Source organism: Drosophila nasuta, chromosome 2L (assembly GCF_023558535.2).
Source record: "Drosophila nasuta strain 15112-1781.00 chromosome 2L, ASM2355853v1, whole genome shotgun sequence".
NCBI classification, from domain to species: domain Eukaryota; kingdom Metazoa; phylum Arthropoda; class Insecta; order Diptera; family Drosophilidae; genus Drosophila; species Drosophila nasuta.
In genome coordinates this window covers 28,501,165-28,522,927 of record NC_083455.1, presented here as the reverse complement: position 1 = coordinate 28,522,927, position 21,763 = coordinate 28,501,165, and the positions used below count along the sequence as shown (strand labels likewise).

The 21,763-nt window shown below is 42.4% G+C and overlaps 3 protein-coding genes across 15 annotated transcripts; 1 reads left to right on the top strand and 2 right to left on the bottom strand.

Moving 5' to 3' along the window:
• Window positions 1–309: 309 nt before the first annotated feature.
• LOC132799017 (ral GTPase-activating protein subunit beta) lies at window positions 310–8,196 on the bottom strand. Of its 13 annotated transcripts, XM_060811119.1 has the most exons (17): window positions 7,776–8,195; window positions 7,492–7,711; window positions 7,344–7,373; window positions 6,872–7,270; window positions 6,540–6,800; window positions 5,815–6,414; window positions 5,296–5,397; window positions 5,040–5,180; window positions 4,426–4,969; window positions 4,155–4,369; window positions 3,845–4,015; window positions 3,568–3,708; window positions 3,391–3,408; window positions 2,503–3,066; window positions 1,853–2,439; window positions 956–1,785; window positions 310–888 (listed from the first exon to the last, which is right to left on the bottom strand). In XM_060811119.1, the coding sequence occupies exons 1-17, from the start codon at window positions 7,965–7,967 to the stop codon at window positions 774–776; spliced, it is 5,130 nt and encodes a 1,709-aa protein (XP_060667102.1). In that variant the 5' UTR covers window positions 7,968–8,195; the 3' UTR covers window positions 310–773. The 13 variants fall into 13 exon arrangements, with proteins under 13 accessions (XP_060667102.1, XP_060667098.1, XP_060667100.1 ...); XM_060811115.1 differs by lacking the exon at window positions 3,391–3,408 and having other exon boundaries at window positions 2,503–3,120; XM_060811117.1 differs by lacking the exon at window positions 3,391–3,408 and having other exon boundaries at window positions 2,503–3,111.
• Window positions 8,197–8,524: 328 nt separating this feature from the next.
• Window positions 8,525–11,152, bottom strand: LOC132799023 (putative lipid scramblase CLPTM1). Its single transcript, XM_060811149.1, has 2 exons — window positions 10,758–11,152; window positions 8,525–10,696 (listed from the first exon to the last, which is right to left on the bottom strand). The coding sequence occupies exons 1-2, from the start codon at window positions 10,800–10,802 to the stop codon at window positions 8,789–8,791; spliced, it is 1,953 nt and encodes a 650-aa protein (XP_060667132.1). The 5' UTR covers window positions 10,803–11,152; the 3' UTR covers window positions 8,525–8,788.
• Window positions 11,153–11,277: 125 nt separating this feature from the next.
• LOC132799027 (ubiquitin-ribosomal protein eL40 fusion protein) lies at window positions 11,278–12,273 on the top strand. The gene is made up of 2 exons (XM_060811155.1): window positions 11,278–11,395; window positions 11,692–12,273. Exon 2 carries the CDS (start codon window positions 11,705–11,707, stop codon window positions 12,089–12,091), a length of 387 nt encoding a protein of 128 aa, XP_060667138.1. The 5' UTR covers window positions 11,278–11,395; window positions 11,692–11,704; the 3' UTR covers window positions 12,092–12,273.
• Window positions 12,274–21,763: the final 9,490 nt, after the last annotated feature.

Sequence of the window (21,763 nt, the reverse complement as noted above, 5' to 3'; positions counted from 1 at the left end):
AAAATGCCGCCTTTCATAGTGTATATTTAAGACTTGCTCTTTTACTTGAGAATTAGTTATTTTGTGGGTCAGCTTTTAGTTACAATATGTGAGGTAACGTTATTTAGAAACTGGAGTTCTGAGACAGCCATGTTCGTTGTCTAAGTCATTTGAATCGCTCGCAGTGCCTATTGAAAAACAAAGCGTGGTTGCCAAAAGAATGGGAAATAGTTTAGCCAAGCTGGCAGACATGCCAGAAACCAAGAACCAGCGGCTGTCTCATAAAGCAGTCACTTAAAATAGTAAAAATGCGCATAAAAATATGTTTTGCCCGATTTTATTTGTGTATGATCTAAAATGTTAGCGTCAAACGTTCAGCTTCGGCATGCACCCAAGCCCAGCTATAGTCACATTCTTATCTTTTGAGAAATATTGCAATAACACGCAGAGGCCTTTTGCTGCCGTTGTGCAGTTGCGGTCAAAAATATATGCAGCCTGCCTGCATTCGAGGCCAGCCTCTATGAGTTGTACGTAGTGGTTGGGTTATTTCAGTACGGAGTTTGCGCATTCTGTAAATGCTTTAATCGCGTCTTGTTAGCATGTGGGCGATGAGGCAAAAGTGGCTAGCTAGTTGAGACAAGGTGTGACTTTATAGCTTAAAAGTTAACTTGTTTGTTTGCTTGTGTTTTTGAGAACCTAACTTTGTTAGTTTATTTTAGCTTAATACATTGAAATGCATTTAGAATAGCGCCAATACCAGTAAAATAAGTTAACTTATTGTTAGTTGATTCGATTTAAATGGAGCGGTGGAACAAATGCGCCAAGAGCTCTGCCTCGGTCAGATCCATTTTGTACTTTTGGACTATGTCCTGCACCTTCAAGCGACGACGCACGTGTGGTGGTTGGTAACTACAAATAGTAAACAAGCAATTAGCATTTTACTTACTCAAACTGGTTACAAATTACTAGTATTTACTTATCGTTATCTAAACGTCTGCGCCGTGATATGTTTAGCGCCGTTTGACGAACCAAATTGCCCACAATACGACGACTGAGCACCATGCCGTCGACAAGTGGTGTAGCAAAGCTCATGCGTCCAGATGGTCCCAAGAGTTTTACTCGCAGCAAACCAGACTGCAGAGAATGTACAAAAATCACATGGCAATCAGCTGCTTTTGGCATTTGCATCGAATGTAGCTCTTCTCCAGTGCGTGCGTAGGCCAGAAGATCTTCAACAGGGAAATTCAAATAATCCTCAAAGCTCTCCAGCCATACGAGAAATATCTTTGTTGGAGCTTGAGCGAGCAACACAGGCTTCGAAACAGTACCCTTTCGTCGAGTGGGTGGTATTGGTTCCTTGTTTCTACTGCCAGTGTCAAGCTCTAAGCTGAGATTTCTTGGCTTCGACTTTAACGGCCCAGTATCCTCTCCGCGCATCCATACATTGCTCGCCGTGCTCTGGTCGCTGATATTGCTCGACAGGCTACAGCTATCAATGTCACTATTATAGCGCATATTCCAAGCATTGGGTACTACAAAAGCTATCTCAGCGGACACATCCGCCCAATAAAGTACATGTTGCGCACCATTATAGGACAATTCGTTAGATACATTTGATTGATTGCGATCTGTCGATTCCGTTGTGTTTTTGAGGGACCATGAATTGTGTACGAAGCCAGTCCATCCCGAGTGATCCGCCACCTGAACTGGCCAACCTAATGTTTGGAGCATGTTGGCAAAGTGGGAGTCATATGTCTGATCCTCTGCCATATTGCCAATTATTTGAGACGCACTTGTCTGACCCGCCTGAAAAAGGCAAAGACAATGTTTCGAAACGATTTTGATAGAATGATTTCAATGAGTTACGCCTTACCTTTACGTAGAATACATAAACAGTATCGTGTGTGCGAGCGCTGAGTTTATCTAGATTCTCTAAGTCTGCTGCAAAAGCGCTGGCAGTCGTGTCAAGTACAATCAGTGGCCTTTGCGGCGGTGCTCCCAAAGATTCATTTGGATTCTGCGGATTACGTATCTCAAAGTTAAGGAAACCAAAGTGAGATAGAAACAGACGAGCCGCGTGGAACTCGTGGCAGACAGCGGGAGGTATGCATTCCTGAGCATGTGACAGACTGTCCATGCTATTGTCAGATTCTGCCCAAGCTAGCTTCTCATGTATGCTTTGGTTTTCAAGCATTGCTTCTAAATCACCTATTATACTGGCACCATACTGCTCACGTATTTGCTCAATGGTTGGTATTGAGTAGTCGGCCACGCAGGGCTGCACTTTATCAACACCTTCGGGGAAATTTTTTTGCTCACACTCGGGACGTTGTGTTATGTCATTCAAGGGTATGGGTCGACCTGGATTAACGGCATGATACTTGATGCCAGACTTGCTGCGCGGTAGATGGCGCAGTTGCATGGTCCAGGCATGTCGACCAAATGGACCCCTTATAAGGACTGCGAATTTAAATGAAATGGATTATTATTAAATCATGAAATTAGTGTACGAATTCTACTTACGAGTGATTGTTGGTTGCGGATCCTGATCGTTACCTAAAGGCTCTTCTAGAAGCGCCAAAATAGTCGAGTTTTCGGTAACAAAATACTTAAACTTGGAAATTGCTTGCTCAGTGTTGCAAACACCAACAGATCCATCTCCAGTCGGATGCGTGCAATGTTTGATTAAGGCCAGTTCATTTAAGAGTGAAGATATGGACTCTGGGCCGCACTCGCTTGGGAAATAGCCGACCTGCTCCAGAATAATTGTAAGCAGATTCTCTGCCGCGTCACGAACTCTCATTGAAGCAGGCTTGAGTTCTTTTTCATCTTTGAATTTGGGTAAATCGCCATTTTTGCTTTGGCTTTTCGTACCAGATATACCCAGCTCGACAACCTCCAGGACTGTTTGCAGGCAATCTTTATCCTGCAGCAAGTATGGATGCTGCATCAGCCATGCTGCTGTACATTGAAACGCTGCAACGATTGTGCTGTGCAGATCCTTACTGTGGGCAGGCGGAGGTCGAGAGCATTGATAGCAAATATAGTCACATATCCACTTGACTGCCCGCTTGCACTCTAGAGCGTCTGTGGAGATTATCGTTAGATTTTGGCTTGGTTCGACAATTTTGACTAAAGAATCTAAGATGTATGTATGTGGGTTCAGGTGGTGTTTGTTTGGTTGTGTGGGTTATTTACATGGTGACCGTTGAAATTAAAACACAAAACATATAAATATGCATATATGTAGTTATCAAATAAAACAATTACCGCCGTACGATTGTGATTTAATATTTTTAGTGTTGCGATATGAACCGATAAGGATTATTGAGTGGGTGTTAGAGAAGAGAAACACAAAAGAAAAGAAAAAAATAAAAGTGGTGAGATTTGTTAGTATAGTTAGTAAATTACCATTTGCTAATTTCCTTGCTGCAGTGTTTTAGTTATTAACATTAACAAGTTCAAATGGAAAATAGAGTGTGGTGAGGAACAGGACAAATAACAGTGAGGATGAGAAGAATTTACATTTGCTATATTATAGGAGAATTAAACACATCATAAATCATGTGTGCAAGCCAAGTACTCTACCTGTTTCACGTATGTGCAGGCGTGCCAATCCGGACAACAGCTCCAGAGCCGCTAGTGAAACATTTAAATCCGTTTTCCACGAGGAAATGAGGCGGTGGCAAACCAAATAAGTAGCCCGTACAAACAAAGCGTGTGCGTTATCTGTAATATTTCGAATTGTTTTTCATTATTTAATAGAAAAAGCACAAGATTAACGTGGAGAAAAAATGCAATATGAAGCACAAATACACAAACATAAATATAACATAATTGGAATTTTGAAATGGATCTACTTTACCATATGATGCAATGCTCTCAAAATCATGTGTAAAATCCACCGATATATCATCGGATATAGTCAGACTCGGATACTCGTGAGCTGAGGCCGTGTCACGCGAGCTCATTGCTGGGGTTTGCCCACCAAAGCTTACTGTGCCGCTGACTAACGAAGCGGAACGCTCCGAGCAGGCTGATGACACAATCACATTGGCAACACCAATTCAAACCAGATAGATCAACAAAAACAAAATGCACAAAAAATTATAAATAATTGAAACGAAAAAGCATCAAATTAAATATTTGCTTTCAATCTGACAATGTTCTCTTACCGGAGCTAAGCAAATTATCTTCATGATTTTGACCAGTTTGTCCGCTTAAATGCTCATTGCCGCTTAACTCGCACTCTTCGAAAGTAACCGCATCCTGGACACAGAGCAACAATCCGCCAAGCAGCATATGAGTGTTCTGAGCATCCGTCTCAACTTGCAGGGCATTCATTAAAATATTCATCAAGCGCGCTTTAAGTTGAATGAAGGTCAGCGGCCTAGCATTAAGTTTGGAAATATAGTCGCAGAATATTCAATGTATTTGCACGCTTACTTTTCATTTGAGTCCGAAGTCAAATTCCGGATAGGCAAATTGTGGTAGTGAAGGGGAAGCACCATAATCGACAGAAGAATGTTAATTGCTGAGCGACGCAGATCAGTTCGATTAAATGCAGTTGCCTGAGTTTTTAGCTTCAAGTCCTTGTCGGGCAGCACAATTTCCAATGCAGCTATATAGCCAGGTAGTAGCACATTAATGCCATCCAGATCCAAACGGAATAAATCGGCTGAGTGCAGCAAAATACTCGCCAATGTTTCATCGCATTCTTTCGACTCGGTAATCTTTAGGCACTGCTGTAGTGCCATATAAAAGCGGGCCAAATAGACTGGCAGGATCTCTTCTCCCGTTTTCTTGGCACAGAAAATCTTACACAGAGTGCCGATAGCTTCAGCACGGCCAGATTCATACTTGTCTATGGTCAGAGTGGGCGGCAATGATGACGGGTCGTTCAGTGAATTTGGTTGTGAAAGCGATATTGAGCCCTTGCGATTTTCCATTATCATTGATGACGGTCGCTTGCTGGCTTCACATGCTTGTCCTGGAGCAAATGTTAAAAAATATTTGTTGTTTGATTATATATGTATTTCAAACTGCAGGCGAATACTCACTCTTACGGTTCTGTAACCAAGTGTCGCCGCCTATGTGCGCTGCCTCGAACAACCACTCGCCAAATAAATGCAGAATACTGTTGCACTTTGGACGAGCCACAGACAACGTCGTCCGAACTTCAGTTCCAATGGATGGCAACGCTATAGAGGCAGAGGCATAGGTAGTAGATGGAATTCATAGCGAGAGCGTGAGTAATTAGCTAGTTAATAGAGAGAGAAAAAAGAAGCAACAAGTACTTGGCACAACAACACTCACAATTGATGCTGCTCGATGAGGGCGGACCTGAAGTTGGCGTTGTGGGGGCCGCCGCATTCGCCGAACTGCGTGTTAGACTGATAAGCGCAGTTTTGCTTAAGCCTGCAAAGCGAGTGGGAAGGGAAAGCGTGTGAGAAATTAGTTAGTACATCTGCCAGCGGATCGTTGGATATTTCAACATGCAGCGGAGCATGCGAGGCTTTAATTGTGGGCGTACAATAGATAAATTAAATTCTATTATGCATGGGAGAACGAGTACTATTAGCAGAGTATGTATGAGTACAAACAAACTCATCGCAGACTTGAGAGTGAATGTGCAAACTCAAAAACTCAGGCAGTAGAATACATATTAATGTGAGGACCACAGCAAATCAAATCATGCAGGTGTACAAGAAAAAATGAAAAAACAAAAATTCAGGCATAATAATGCGTCAACTGCAGATTTGTAATAAAATAAACATAAACTGCAACAGTGAAATGCGTCACAACATATCGATGGACTATTTAATGAAATCGCACCCTTCTGCTGCGTTATAGACGGAGCTACGCTGAAACTTTTGGCTAAGCGACGCTGAAGAGGCGGCGTTGGCGTCACACAGCTGCTGTTGCTAGTCGAGTTCGCCAATGGCATTAGCATTGGCTCAGCTGGAGTGAACGAAATGCAGCCTACCACGCCAGCTGAGTGGCTGCCACCTGCACTTACGCTGCCTACAGGGACTGTTGACGTTGATGGTCCGTGGCAAACGTTGGTGGGAGAAGCATGGCCATGGCTGAGATGCCCTTGAGTTTGTGCTGCTGCTACTGCTGTTGCCTGGGTTTGTGGTTGCTGCTGATGATGGTGGCCCATGATGGCATTTAAAGCAGAACTAGCCGAGCTGCTGACAAAGTTGTCGCGCAGAAAACTACCGGCGCCATGTAAATGCAAATGCGGAAGATGATGGTGATGATGCGGATGCGGATGCTGCTGCTGTCCAGCTTGTTGAGTGCTAATATTTGAAACGCTGCTCGAGTGTATGAATTGCTGAAGCGTGGACGAGGTGGCCTCGTTGAGGGAGTGCCGTATCTCAAGCAGATTCGTAACTACGTTGTCCTGCTGATTAGCTGCTGGCTGATAAACGCCTACATCGCCGATAATTTAAAATTTAAGTTGTGAGATTGAGAAAATTACAGAGATAGCAATGAACCATCTAGACTACTGAACCCATCAAATCAAATACCGCAGACAGGTTTATGGTTTATCTTACCCAAAAATGCATCAACTTGACTGGAGATTCCCTTAATAGCATTGAGAAAGATCTGCGGCAGCATTTGCAGGCACGGATGTTGATGTGTTTCGGCGCCCTTCTCATGAGTCAGCGCCCATTGCACAAAGTGCGAGGACTTGCTAATCAAATGCGGAGAACATAGTGCGGTGGGATTGCCGATCATGCGCAGGAAGCGATACCAAGTCTGGGCCACACAGTCGTTTGACATGCCCGCAGGTATAAGCTGACTATCCTCGTCGGCTGCAAGTGAACGAAATGCCAGGCATGTTAGTTCAATTATAAAATTTGGCATATTTGTAATTGCCACCTACCAATCTTGAGTTGAGTAAAATCGGGTCCGTAACTGAACTCAAGCAAACGTGCCGTTAATGCCAAATTGACACGGTTCCATTGATCCACCAGAGCAACGCGGTGACGCCACATAGCACATGACTCCTGCAAGGTCTTCCACAACGAGGGCGATGGAAAGCAGCGCACGCAGGCCAACAACCAAACCTCGAAGAGCACAGAGATCACTCGTTCGCATAACTGGTCGCCAACATCATCTTTCACCGTTGGTGGCGCCAATAGAATCTCATTGATGGCCAACAGGAACAGCAGCAGTGTGTCCCAAGTCTGACGATCCATTTGCTGTGATATTTGAGCAGTTTGCTGAAGAGTTCGCAGCACGCGATGACAAAGGACAGCCTGACGCTTGATGGTGTCACTGCCTGCAAGTATTTCGAATTTATGTTACTATAAGATAATTAATTCCAAATGATAACAGATCCAAGCAGCACCTACCAAGCTTCGATTGGTATAGAAATGGCAAGACTTGAAATATTTAAATGGAATAGTTACGGTTTGCAGTTAATAGATTTATTGTATGATTGCAGGCATCAAATATTCAATATGTAGTGAAGTGTTATTTTCAAAACTTGTGCCAACTTACTTTCACCCTGGCGCGGCACAAAGAGATTGTGGAAATGATTTATGATTTGTCTGGCATAGAGATTCGCATCCTCACAAATGGGTTTGGGAACGCTAATGCGAGGCTGCGGATGCAAAGCCGTCAACCACTCGCAATAAACATTGACGCAATCCTTGATGGTTTCATGCTCCTGAAGTGGCAACGAGAGGCCAAAGCAAATGACATCCATGCACCATTTGACCTGTTAGAGGAAGATGATAGTTGAGCTCTCTCTCTCTCTGTCTGGCTGCGTGCGTCGTATTTACCTCTTCATCCTTGACCAAGTGGCTAGGTTCTGCATTTTGCGTGATTCCCAAATTTGTGCCTAATTGTTTTACCACAGATATAACCACTTCCCGTCCAGCAGATGCGGGAAACTTATTTAAAACACTAAAGCATTGCGCACCACAGCTATTGGCACTAATCTGGGTTGACAGCGAAGCCCACTCAGAGTACATGGCGATTGTTCACTCGCAACACTTTCCACTTTCCAAGCAGTTGAACTTTTCGTAGTCGCTCGTTACAAATTAACTTTGTTGCAATGACAAGATGGTTCAGAACGATGCATTCCAAGTTAAGGATAGTCCCTGGTATTGAATAATGAAGTTCAAATGAATTTTATAAATATTTTTCTGCTGCCAATTGTACACTCCTTTATTTTGGTTTGTTTCTTTTTTCTTCTTCTCAAGTGTTCGTCAGCGGTCGTTTTTAGTGTTGCAAAACATCATGTAACTATTCGATAGCTTCGATTACAGTTTGACGCGGGCATTTAAAATTGACTTTTGATTTATCCTAATCCTCTGGTGCAAACGCATTTAATATGTATTGATTGTCAAAACTTTCAAATATTTATTTGACTCCAATAAAAAATTCTTAGTGGGGTGCATTAGTTTTCAAGGTACTGCGCATGAGAAAAATGGCCTATCTCGAGTTCGAAACACCTGTTGCATCCCAAAAAAAAGGTAGAAGATAAAAACGACATGTTTTTTGATTGATAAGATAAGATTAAGAGATATACTTCTCACACTGAATTTATTTCAATGACGAATGCTATGGACCATCATGGGGTCAAAAACAAACAAATACACATACAATTACCACTAAAATATGTTTGCTACTGCGGCTAACATTTGGCTGCTTAACCGTCCGTTGCTATGTATACTGAAAGTGTGATTATTTTTGCATATATATAGTACAATACATACACACAAATGGAGTATATGTCACGATTATTACTTGTTAAAATTGTTCTAATGCATAGTCTAGGATGCACGGCTATCTAGTCCTTCTTCTTTTGTGCAGCTGTCTTTTTGGTCGGCGTCGCGTTCGGCGTTGCTTTGGTTGCTGTTGCTGTTCCTGCTTCTGTGGTATTGTTGGGCACTCCTTCAATTGAACCGGCGGCGGATTTCTCACCCTCGAGTTGCTGCCGCTTGTTGGCGGCTTGCTCCTCCATTTCGCCAGAGAAGCCAAACTCATTGACGCGCTTAAGATCAACGCGATATTGCCAGCGCTGATAAAGGAACACAAAGAAGATAATGTCGTCACGGAAGCAGCCAATGCGATACATGGTCGGCATCTTGATAACAAATGCAAAGATGTCGTCGATGAAGGTGTTGAGGAATTTGTAGGTCATCATTCGCCAAGGCAGATGAGCTACTGACTTCAGCTTATAGTTAATGAACAGCTGCGGTGTCATCAGAATGAATCCGAAGGTCAACAAGAAGCTGTACAGCATGTTCAGCACAAAGGAATACCAGCCCTTGTGCTCGTTGTAGAGCAGCGAGTAGACGAAATAGCCGATGAGCAGTGGGAAACATGCCCATCCCAGATACTTGAATGCCAACTTGTCGTACTCCTTTGTGGAACTCTCCGAGTACGATCCCTTGTCTTTGAAGCTGATGCGCGGAAAGATGCCCAGCACTTTTTGCTGGTTGTTGTAGTTGACATCAACGACTTTGTGGATTTTCCACACCTCGATACCAAGACCAACAAAGCAGGATACACGAATCATGAAGTTCGTCTCATTGTCAAGCACATATAGCAGAATAATCAAGGATTGAAACACTCCAAAGAACACAGATCGCACTGAGAGTCCTTCCAGAGATTGGCGATTGTTCCAGAACTGAATGTCGTTCTTAAATGCGAGCAGCTCGAACACCGAGTGCAATATGGATACGGCAACTGTAATACCCAGCAGATAGATGTTTGTATCAAGCAAAGTTTCCTTCAGCGAGTCCTGATCCTCGTCTGATTCTTCGGGAGCACCAGCTGCCATTATTTCGCCCAGCATGTTGCCAGCCCATTTGCTCTTCATCTGCTTGGCGGCATACAATTGCCACTTGAACATGCCTAGAGGCTGAAAGGTCAGCTGCAAATCCAACTCAGGCGTTGTCTGGTTAATCGGTTGATATTCCCGCTGCAAATTCCAGTAGTCGTTGACAAACACGATTGGCAAATAAGTCTTGCCGCCATCTACGAACTTCACATACTCATCCAGTGGAGCAGGCACGCTGCCCTGGGCCCAATTTGTCTGATCTACCACCAGGTTAATGGTCAAGTTGGGATGCCAATGGGACACAATCTGATCTTTGAGATTGGCGTGCTTCAGCTCGTGCTCCAACTTCTCCTTCTCGCTTGCCAGCAGATTATAGTTGCGATTTACGCGCAGTTTCTTGTACTTGTTCAACTGGTGTTGCTGATGACCCATGTGACCATTTCGCGAGTACTTCGGTGATTTAGGATCGGGGCTTTCGCCGGCGCGGGTTACAAATGCGTGTAGATAAACGCTGCCATTGTTCATCAAATGCGAGCTGGCTTTGATTTTAAGGTTGTGTGTATAAATGCCATTGCCAGTGGGGCCTGAGATCCAGTCGCCATAGGTGAGGTCCTCTTGCAGCCACAACAAATTCGCCTTCTGCTGGAAGTTTACCACATCTGGCTCCTCAGAGAGCCAAACGTGCAAGTCGAAATCTGTACCGTTCTCGAAAAAGTTCCACGCGGTTATTTTGGGACCCGCATTGGCCACTGCGTTGTCTTGGCTAGCGTTTGGCTGTGGTCGGCGAAAGAACGAGCTAACAAAGTAAATGATCAGCGCTCGCAGAATCAACGATTTTGTCATGGCAAAAAAAGATTCCATGCGCGTTGGCTGCTGTTGTTGTTGTTGCTGTTGACCCTCAGCACCCGCCACCTAAATTTGAGAAAAGGGTAATTAAGATGGGCGATATTCGGTAAATTTAATATAAACTCACAGGAGCCTCTCCCGTCGCCGGCACGGCGACATCATTGTTCGACATACTGCGTGTACGTGTACTTTTAATTAATACACGTTTCTTTTACACAACTTTTTTTCTCGTTGCCTAGATTTAAGAGTTGTCTGTTGTTCTGAACCAGTTCAATTACGAACTACTCAACTTGTTCACTGTTCAATTTAAGATACACTGCAAATGTTCAGGTTTATTAGCGGCTTGACTACCATGCTTGTGAAAATTAAACGAATAGTGTTTTTATTAATTACACTCTGCATTCGCAATGAACGAATTGTGTTAACAGTTCATGTAAACTAGTTTTAATTGACTCAAAATGTTAGATAACAGTGTGCCCACAAGTCTGTTAAAAACAGCTGATATTATAAGTAAAAAGATAACTTCTTCAACACAACAAAATAATTATTTTAATATATTTAGCATATTTTCTATTTCAACTATTCTTTTACGTAGAATTATTTAATAATATTATCGATATATTTTTTGACATAATTTCAAAAGCATGTTGCTACGAAACTGTTCAGTGTTGTTCTATCTATGTTAAACATACGTGTTCGCTGCTTGTATACAGTGTACACACTCTTTTCTTTTGTGAATTAGCATTTGGTTGCACGTTTCTCTTGGTAAGTTGCGGAAAATAACGAAAAATAAATGGTAGAAAGTGAAATCATGGATTCAGTTGTGCTGGTAAAGTGTAATAATTGCGTTTGTGCAACATAATTACTTATAATCACAACTTATTCCGTGAAAATAGTGTAACAAACAATCGCCGCCCATTGACTTGTGTCGAACATAACCTCGAATGGGAGACATGAGACACCGTAGACAAAATTGACAATTGATATGGAAATTCAACTGTGTCGTTTACAACAAATTGCCAACACAATCATCTAAATTGCATTCTATGTTACGATTCCAGCAACACCGTCAAAATGCAAATCTTCGTGAAAACCTTGACTGGCAAGACCATCACCTTGGAGGTGGAGCCCTCTGACACCATCGAGAATGTCAAGGCTAAGATCCAGGACAAGGAGGGAATTCCCCCAGATCAACAGCGTCTGATCTTCGCTGGCAAGCAGCTGGAGGATGGCCGCACTCTGTCCGACTACAACATCCAGAAGGAGTCGACCTTGCACTTGGTGCTGCGTCTGCGTGGTGGTATCATTGAACCATCTCTGCGTATCCTAGCCCAGAAGTACAACTGCGACAAGATGATTTGCCGCAAATGCTACGCACGTTTGCATCCACGTGCCACCAACTGCCGCAAGAAGAAGTGTGGACACACAAACAACCTGCGCCCCAAGAAGAAGTTGAAGTAGATGATTCGCATTTCCATTTGCAGTTTACTGTTCGAACGCCCGCCCAAAACATCATCTTTGGACATTTAATTGTCTGGGCGCTTTTTAAGATCATCGTCTATTCAATTAAGTAAATATAAATTTGTAAATTTATCAAGATGATTAAGAGCGAAATGTATTTACTTGCTGAAAGGCGCTTCGTACCAGTTTCATGTGTGTTTTGTTATGGTCTCGCGAGCAATCTCCAAAAAAGTGTGTTGAGCAGAAAACTTAAGCTGTTACCCTAGGATTCATTTCATCACTGTGCATTCTGAATATGTAAGTGGTTTTCATATTCATTACTCGTCTCTAGTCCTCAACTTGTAGAATGTCGAAAGTCTCGTCAATTGTTATATGTTCAGTATGTATGGGAAATGTCCATGCAGCTTGGATTGTTCTCTTATGAACACACAAAAACGGTAGTAAGGGCAATTTAAATTGTCCGATGGTTTTATTTGGAAACTTACCCTATTGTTCGCATAGTCTGTTCTTATGTTTGGTTTCATGAAATATATATAACTAGGCATCTTGAACATGAAGCGAAATATTTAAAAAATTAACAAAGTGCAGTTTCTACATTCTTTTGGGATCTGGCGGCCGTTTGAAGGCAAATTACAAAAAGAGGGCTTAAAAAGGTACACTTCAAATATATCCAACACTTTGGGTGGCTTTTTAACGCGCTTTTTGTAACTTTTTAATTCTTTGGGCGCACGAGTTCGCTTGGAGTCCGTTTTGAAGTACGTCGTGTTGTTGTCCTTGCTCTTTTTTTATGCTTGGGACGTAGTTTACATAACAGATGTGACCAGAATAATTAACAATGGTCGTCGCAGTCTCCGAGTGACCCAAAAATTATCACTCCCAAAAGCTCAGGGCGCGATTCCAACAAAGTCTCGCTGCTGCTGCTTTGATGCTTTTGGCCACTTTCAGTTGCTTTTCTTGGCATTAACTTTGTGGGCGGTTCAGCAGCATTAATATTGCAGAGTGTGCGGGTGGCGCAACCACACACCATCCAAGGCCACTCCTTACACTAATACATATGTACTATAGTCATGTCTGGGTATAGTGAACTGATTACTGCAAAGTATTAAGCTTGTTCACTATATCAAATACTCAGTTCGTTTGCTCAAACTACACTTTGTGTGTTTAAATTTATGAGACCTATAAAATTTATTAGTAGGAAAATATAATGTCTTCTTACTACGAGAATATCCGATCTATTGAACCTCATGCTTTCTTGTTTATATTTGATGATTATTATATGGGGTGTTCACTATATCCACAGATACTGTTGTGTATACAATATGTATAAGTGTGTTCAGCCTCGTTTGCATTGTCAGAACAAGTGCAGTGGCTATAATCGGTGTCGTTTGTCCAACTGAAGAGTGAAATGAGGGTCCAGCTAACTGAATACAAATTGTTAATAGAGTGGATCTGAGTGCGAGTTGCGGTTGGGTTCAATACAGTTGAGGCAATTCAGCAGTTGGGCAGCGTTAAGTTTCACCAGATATACAAACTTACTATCTTTGTGTGCACACATGAACAGAGGATGGGCGCAAGAGGAGGAGAGAAGGTGAGCGGCAAGCAGCAAGAAAATAAAAAAGACGAAACGCAAGAAGAAAAACTGACAAAGATAAGCCGAAGAGCCAAACGTTTATAAATTGGTCGCAAGTGTGGGATCACAATGGTAATAATGGCTCATACAGGGAGAGTAGTAGTTGTTTTGTATGGATGTATGTGTATGCCGCAAGTATTGTATAGGTAGAGGAGGTGGTGGTGGGTGTAGGCGGTAATCGGCGTAGCCGCCAATTGAGATGTCAGGCGGCCAATAAGAGATGAGTATAAATATTTTCAAAGGAGCGCCAAGTGTAAGGCTTTCGTTCGATACAAATGTGTATTGTACGCAGCGCGTGTAATTTAATATGCATAAATCGATACTCTGCCCGGCTTTCTCTTTCCACGCTTTACATTTACATTTCATGCGTACACACATACATACGAATATACACATCGCCGCACTTCTTCCTCTCTTTATCCACCATTCGCGCATTGGCATGCCTCGAACGCATTGTGCTGTTTGTATTCTATTTTGAGCGCAAAATTGTTATTTGTTTTTTATATATCCCCTCAGACTTGCACCCCCATCCTCATTCCCCCCTCTCACTCTTCCGCAGCATACGCATATTCGCACTCACGCTCGTACAAATGCACACATATGCTGATGTGTACATGTGAGTCGACTCCACATCTACCCTTCAAACACTTACATGTGTGAGTGTGTGAGCATCCAGCCAGATATCTATGAGTAGAATACAATTCTCTGTACGACTGACTTCTGTGTGCGCTATTATGTGTGTGCGCGTGTGTGTGTGCTTCTTCGGTTTTGCATATCTACAATTTATGTTTTGTCATACAGTTAACATTTTCCGCAGATAAGCACTTCTGCCACATGGCGCTTTGTTGTATCGCAAATAATTTGAAAAGTCATTTTATTCAATTTCAATCGTACTTGCGAGCATTCCCTGTGACTCTGACTCTGGCTCTGAGTGTGAGCTTCAATGGAAGATGTTGAGGATGGGAGAGGCAGCGGCAGAAGCAGGTAATGGGTATGGGACGTTTGTTTGCGGGACTCTTCAGCCACACAGGCAATGAATGAATGAGCATTTTGCAATAGCAATAGCAATAAGCTCAATCCAAGCGGAAGCATTGAAACTCGACCGTCAGACTCGACTCGTAGGATAAACAGACGTACAAAGCAACAGACAGACAACCGGTTAGATGACATATTGATTTCCTTGATAAATACTTAATAAAAATCCACTTAAGTGCCGGGGCTAAAGTGGGGCGGTTGACTCACAATAACATTTACAACTACACTAGACTACTCTTACTACTACTCCACTACTGCTCTTCTTATGTTACAACAATTGGTTAGGCCAATACAAAAGGGATTTGGAGCGAGGTTTTAACTGCTTTCACAAATTTACAAATTTGGCGACATTCGCTGCTTCTATTTTATATTCACTGTGCACCACAATCTACTAGCTAGAAACTAGCATATATTTCTTGCTTATATTTTGTCCGATATTAACTACCTTTTTTTAATATCGAATTCAACTTAAAAATCACTTTTACTTTTATATTTTATTTCTTCATTATTTGGGTTTAAATATTTCATGTCTTCATGTCAAAAATTGATAGTATCATTTCGTGTTCCATATTTCCTATATATAATTTTAAAGTAAATTTCAATTGCCATTTTTTTGGCGCTGTCCACTCTAAATTGTAGATTTCAACTGGCCATAAAGTCAGTGCTCATAAAGTTCCTAAGCTATTTGAATCATTAACAGTGCAAACGACTTATTGATCTGATCTGCAACTTGGTGCTGTGGTTGCAGTGAAGACCGATTTTTGCTACTGCTTGGTTGTACTTAAAAGCCTTTTTAAGCTATGCGAATTTTGAAGTAGTGGGTGTGTATGTGTGTGTGCCAACTTAGGTTAACTTTGGTGTTTCTTTTTTAAATATTGACACGCAAAGTTTGTGCAATCACCAAACAAATTACTTCATCAATTTTACAAAACAACAGAAATTTAAGATCTTTTAAAAAGTTTGCCATCAACCAAGTAACCAACCCGGCGCATTCAGATTCTCATTCCCGCTCCCTTTACCGTTCCCAACTCCGACTCCGACTCTGACGAAAATACGGAAGTAAGCGAGGCGAACAAACGGCGCCTGTTTCCAGGCTTACGCCCACGGCCGGACACAAGCTGATGTTGGCCCAAAGGCGGCTGATGCTGAGTCTGAGGCCATTGTTGCTCGCTCCGCACACGCATCAGAGACGAAAGTTCTGCGGGCTGTCTCACCGACACGCCGATACACCAAGCTACCAACACAGAGACACGACAGCACACCAATACACCAATACAGCGACACACTTTTGCACTGAGCTGGGGCCTAACAAAAGCCAGCTGTACGAAAGTTTGCAACAAATTGCTTATGTTGTGACATACATACACCTATACATATATAGATATACAGATGCCCGCACGCACACACACACACACACACACACACGCATTCACACACATATAGACACTCGTACAGATAGCGAAGGAGATGCTGGAGACCAGAATCCAGGCATGCGCTGGAACTTGTTAATTTTGACCAGCTGTCCCAGCAGTAAACCAACGATGGCGACTCCGACTTTAGGACAAGGACTTGTGGGACGACGACGAAGTTGTTTGTTGGTCGAACGGTTGGCTGCTCGTTTGCCTGTTTTATAAATGGGCCATGGGCCAGGCAAATGACGCCCTCTTCTTACCACGCCGTCTCTTGCCCTTCTCGTCCCCTCCTTCCTCTTCAGCTGGTAAGACCTCGACTGCTTCTGCTGGGCAACTTTAAATTGGGGCTTGCAAGAAAAAATGCTACTTTTGCATAAATAAAATGCTACAGATAGACAGATTGGCTGCCAGGCCAGGCTAGAGCACTTGACTAGAGTCGTTTGCCGGTTTGCCGTTTTGCCATATTGCCATTTTGCCTTGCAGGACGACAACAAATTTCGAATGGACGAGGAGCAGCACTTGATTTTAGATTACAAGTGCTCTCGCTTCGCTCTGTAGCGATCTTACGGTTGACTGGCCAAGACAAGCACTTTTTGGCCCCTTGTAGTGTTTTGGTTAACCACAGCGGCATGGCCAGAACCAATCCAAGCGTTAGCTAAGCCGTCGACGTGTCTCCCATCAATGCAGAATAACTTGACTATTAAAATATACAATTTTTACATCTTACCCAAGAAGCACATTCATTACTTATCTTGTTCAGCTCGCCGCGCCTTGATCCATTACGAGACTCCTTCGTGTGTGGCAGTTGATCAAAAAGATTGTGACGAACTCGTTTAACTGTTTATCTGACGGCTGCCTATGCTATATAATATTAATGCATATTTCCTTTTCTCTAGAACCTGCTTGATTTCAAATAATACTAAAATCGTCGAGGAGTCTGTCCAATTAGTGCTGTTAAAAAAACAAACTGGAATTAGTCGAGGGTAAGTCGCTTCACATATTTCTTTTATGGTGCTGGAATGAAAATATACATACAAATATCTTAGACACCCCTCGCAGTCGAAGGCCTTATTTGCGTCCATTAATAGTGCATAGGAAATTTTTGAAAATGTTTCACTTCCTTCTCAGTTCCCTAAGTCTAAACAAACTTGAGCCCCTAAATAAAATAACGCAAGAGTTAAGCGGAAGCATGCTCTACTCAGAGCTTTCTGCTCAGTTTTCCATGCCAACTATTCACCCAAAATTTGCTTGGCCTTTCTGCAAATGAAAAGTTCATTTAATGTTTTGTTTTGCGTTTTTGGGTTACTCGGGTCGGTTTCGGGTCGAGTTTGCTGGCCTCCTTTCTGGGTTGCTTGGGTGGCACTTTTGACAGTACATTTCGTAAGCTGTAACATGCCCTGCATGCTCAATTGTTTTGTCAGTCGACTTCAGTGTAATGCAAACATGCGATTCGCATATGCAAACCTTTACCGCTCTCCGCTCTCCGCTCTCCCACTGGCATACTGTGCATGCTTATTTCGATTTAGACTGCTCGAGAGCACTTATTTCTAAATTACTTGTGTTCGATTTGGCCAACACTTTATATGCGTAACAATTGTCTTGTCCTATACTCATCAGGCATGTTCGCACGTCTTGTAATTTATTTCGTAATTTTTGTGAGCTTGCTTGTGCTTCAGTTCAGACCAAAGTCTGCTGCCAGGCAGTTAACTCTTTGATTTTACCTTAAATTGGAAGGTAACCATTGCTTGCAAGAGAATCGAGAACTTAGAGAGCGTATATCGTTTGCCAAATGCTAAGTGCATTATTCATGCAATTATGCGCGGACGTGAAAAGCTTCCACTCGCTATTTGCTCCTTCGGCCAAATGCATATGCTGCTAAGCCAGGATTGCTCGAAGATTTAAGTGTAGCAACCACAAAACATGGTTGTAGAGCGTGTGCAAATTGCGCTGGGGACTTGTCGAGAACACGTTGCCACCTCTGGCGTTTGGCCATCAAACCTCAGAGCCCCTTTGGTCCGCTATTAATATATCAATAAGCTGGAGGTCACAGACCAAGAATCAAGCAGTACAAACAGCACATTGGAAAGTACAAGCAATTCTCCGGAGCCTGTTTTATGCTTCAATGTCCAAAACACACGAAATCTTTCGATTGGAAGTTTGACTTGAGCAATGTAATGCAGCTAGCTACAAGCATAGCATACAGCTGCTGTGCAGGGCGTGAGCTTTCTGAAACTTTACCAATTTCATGCATTTCTGATTAATGTCCACAATGGAAATGCCAACATTTGTGCAAAGTTTGATCTAGCGAAAGAATGTCAACTCAGCCAACTAAACTGCCTTCCTTAGCAGTTGGTTAATTGTGCAGTCTAGACTCCTTGTTTCTTTGTTTTTTATAATGTGTGTAATTTACATCGAATAATTCATTTATTATCTATAGGTTTTGTCGCTTCTATAATTTATGGGTGCAATACTTTAAAGCTGCTAAAAATTTCGATTTTCTAATAGGAAAGTTTCACTTTAAAGATTGGTTGAACTTTTTCGACTAATCGCATTTACTTGTAATTTGCTGTATAATTTAACAAACATTTTCGCCACGAGCTCGACGAGCTAGATAAATTCTTTGCTGCACTCATCCTTTTCTGTCTTCCTCTCTAATAGCTTCAATTAGCAAATTTAATGAGTATGACTATGTTGAACTTAAAGGACAAAGTTTCTAGTTTGTGCTTCATCTCTATTTTTTTTTCTCTCTCAGCATGCCGGGCACTGCGACTAGGCGTGAATTTTTACACAATAAATATTGGTTGAAAGTTTGGTGAGCCTGTGGTCTGTTGTGAGCTAAATTTGCATCAGTTTCTCACAGTAAAGAGGATGCGCAGGCCAATGGACAAAACTGAGAGGTGAACTTATCGCAGTATAGCAACAGTTTGCACTCTTACGCCCGTATTTAATAGCACAGATTGCGATATAATTTAATTTAAAGCGTTGCTTTCCTTCTATATCCGTTTGACATATAATATTCCCTTTGTGGCCATGACTGCGACAGCGGGAAAGCAAATTGGAAACCAATGTTTAAATATATTATTTTGATTTGTAAATAATTGTAGGCAACAACAATGGATGTGGACAAAAAGCAAAAACTTGTCAAATTTCCGTCGAGTTTGCTTATTGTTGTGGCAAGCGTAAAAAATTATAAAACTAATTTACAGCAATGCCACTTTGTTGCCAAACGCAGAGAGCCCGATAGCGATAGCGATAGAGAGAGAGCTTGAGCAGAAAAGAAAAAACTTTTCAATTACCACGCAATGGCAATTTCCGGACTCGGATTCGGTCTGATGAGAATAACTTTGGTTGTAGAACTTTTGCCTAGATCCCGCTTAAAAGGTGGACAACAGTTTGGATAAACGAGCTCATAAAAACTCATTTAATGTGTTTTTGATGACATGTCAAGATGGCCGGGCCCAGTCTAGGCACAACCGCCTTACCTCAGTAACAAGAAAAAGAATAAGAACGACAACAACGACAACGACCCGCATCCGTAACCATAACGACGTGGGTGAGTCGTGGTCCAAGTGGTTTCGATGCCAGGACAACAGTCACCCAGCCGTACTTAAAATAGCATAGAAGCAGGAGCCAAACCGTTTTCTACAGTTCAAATTTGTATTTTTTCTCAGTTACCTCAGTGAAGAACTCAAGAACTGTCGCCAATAGCTTCCTTGCTGCTAACAATGCTTGTTTGTTTGTCCATAACAATGGGCCTCCAAACTACAAACCTCTCTACACACTCGCATTCACCCTTACACACATTCACACTCACGATCCCAGCCTCAGCATGCGCGGAAGTGCGTGCATAACATGTCATAGCACTTACGAGTATAGTTTACACTCCCGTTCAGCCCATATGTATGCTACACTTTTTTATATACTCCACTCACTTGGCCTGAGGTGACGCAACTACGCTACGGCACGAGTACAGACTTTGGGCACTGGGCAGAGTTTGGGCATCGGAAAAAATAATCGTTGACTGACTGGCTGCAAACATGTGAAAAATTCAAATCTCGAAAGGTCCTTTAAGTGCAGATTGGGTACGTGGGCTGAAATTTTAATGAGTATTCCATGCGCCCGCTCGGTTGTCGCAGAGGCTAGCTCTGGCTTGGCTTGGCTTGGCTTGGCTCCTATTGCCAAGCCAGCCAGCACTTAGGCCCATGCACGTACATTCTCCCGAATCCATAAACACAACCATACGTACAACATACACATGTGTGTGTATAGGGTGTATAGAATACTCGTCGTGGGTGTTGGTGAATAAGTTCGTTTGAATGCTAAATAGGTACGGCTTCTTTTCCGACACTTTTCGCATAGGGACACACACACACACACACACACACACACAAGTCCGCTTGCATACTTGTACATGCATAGTGTGACTATGTGTTAGTAAGTGATTTGTAACTTATGTCAATCCTTGTGCTGTGTGGGGGACAAGAGGCCAATAGAACTTGCAAGACTCGCCGAAATTTGGTAACTTCTCATATTTATGCCGGGTAAGATATGTGCCGAATGAAAAAGCGAAATGAATGAAGAAAGCTGAGTCGAGAGTATTTAACTATGAGATGCCATTAAATTATTTATTAAGTAATTTTTGCATATTTTTCGATCCGAATCCGATCTTAAATTATGCTTATTATAAGCGGTATGTTTATATTTCTGCTGAGCTGATCTGATAGGTTGCTTTCAAATGATTAAGATCAATAAAAATATCTTTAAATTTAGCAACCCTATTCCCAAAATGGACCACTTATTACATTGTTGCAATGGTCGATCAGGTTCGTGGCCAGATGATGGTCAGGTAGAGTGTCAGGAATTGTGCGTTGGTTGCAAAAACTAAAGTAATGTTTCTTCAACCGGAAATTAATTGTCCTGACCGCAATTTCCAATGTCATTAAAGACAAGACAACAAACTTCAAAGCCGCAGCAACAGAACAGCAGGGGAATCAGGACAAGAAAAGACGAAAAGATGAAGAAACAAAAGAAATAACTAAAACAAAAGCGCACAAGAAAATGCCTAAAATGACGAACCCAAGGGCCGAAGGACCAAGAACAAGCAATAGTACAAGAGTTATAAGTTTTGGCTTTTAAAGCAACAACAATAAGCGGTGGGCAAATGGGCGAAAACGTTGGGCGATGAGCGATGGGCGAGGAAGCTACCGAATTTTTGACAAGTACGACTAGATAAGCACCAACACATCTTTTGGGGTAGAGAGAAAGGTTGACGCGAAGCAGGCGGTAGCACGAAGGAGGTTGCTGATGTCGTTGTCAAGGACGACAACAAATGTACTGCTAAGTATATCAACTCAAAAGAGCGAGGCGAACAAGACGGGAACAGCTAGACTGGGGGTACTTGGAGACTAAAGAGAAGTTGATGCTTCTTTCACGCGACAGAGGCAACAGCTACTAGATAAAATCCTGAAGCGAGTAAAACATGTAAATGGCCGCACAGAGTCAGTGTAGCGTTGATGGCGGGTTCGTAGCCGTCCGCAAAGCAGTCAAGCACTGTAAAACAAAAGGTATTTAGAAGGACTTTGTGGCACCATAACG

Excerpts from the sequence above, each read along its gene's own strand:
- LOC132799017 (XM_060811115.1), bottom strand. The coding sequence starts at position 7,967 with ATGTACTCTGAGTGGGCTTCGCTGTCAACCCAGATTAGTGCCAATAGC. Across the intron at positions 5,398-5,814 it reads GTCTATAACGCAGCAGAAGG|GCTTAAGCAAAACTGCGCTT; the intron begins GTGCGATTTCAT and ends CTCGCTTTGCAG. Across the intron at positions 4,970-5,039 it reads TTGGTTACAGAACCGTAAGA|GACAAGCATGTGAAGCCAGC; the intron begins GTGAGTATTCGC and ends CATTTGCTCCAG.
- LOC132799027 (XM_060811155.1), top strand. The coding sequence starts at position 11,705 with ATGCAAATCTTCGTGAAAACCTTGACTGGCAAGACCATCACCTTGGAG.
- LOC132799023 (XM_060811149.1), bottom strand. The coding sequence starts at position 10,802 with ATGTCGAACAATGATGTCGCCGTGCCGGCGACGGGAGAGGCTCCT. Across the intron at positions 10,697-10,757 it reads CGGCGACGGGAGAGGCTCCT|GTGGCGGGTGCTGAGGGTCA; the intron begins GTGAGTTTATAT and ends TCTCAAATTTAG.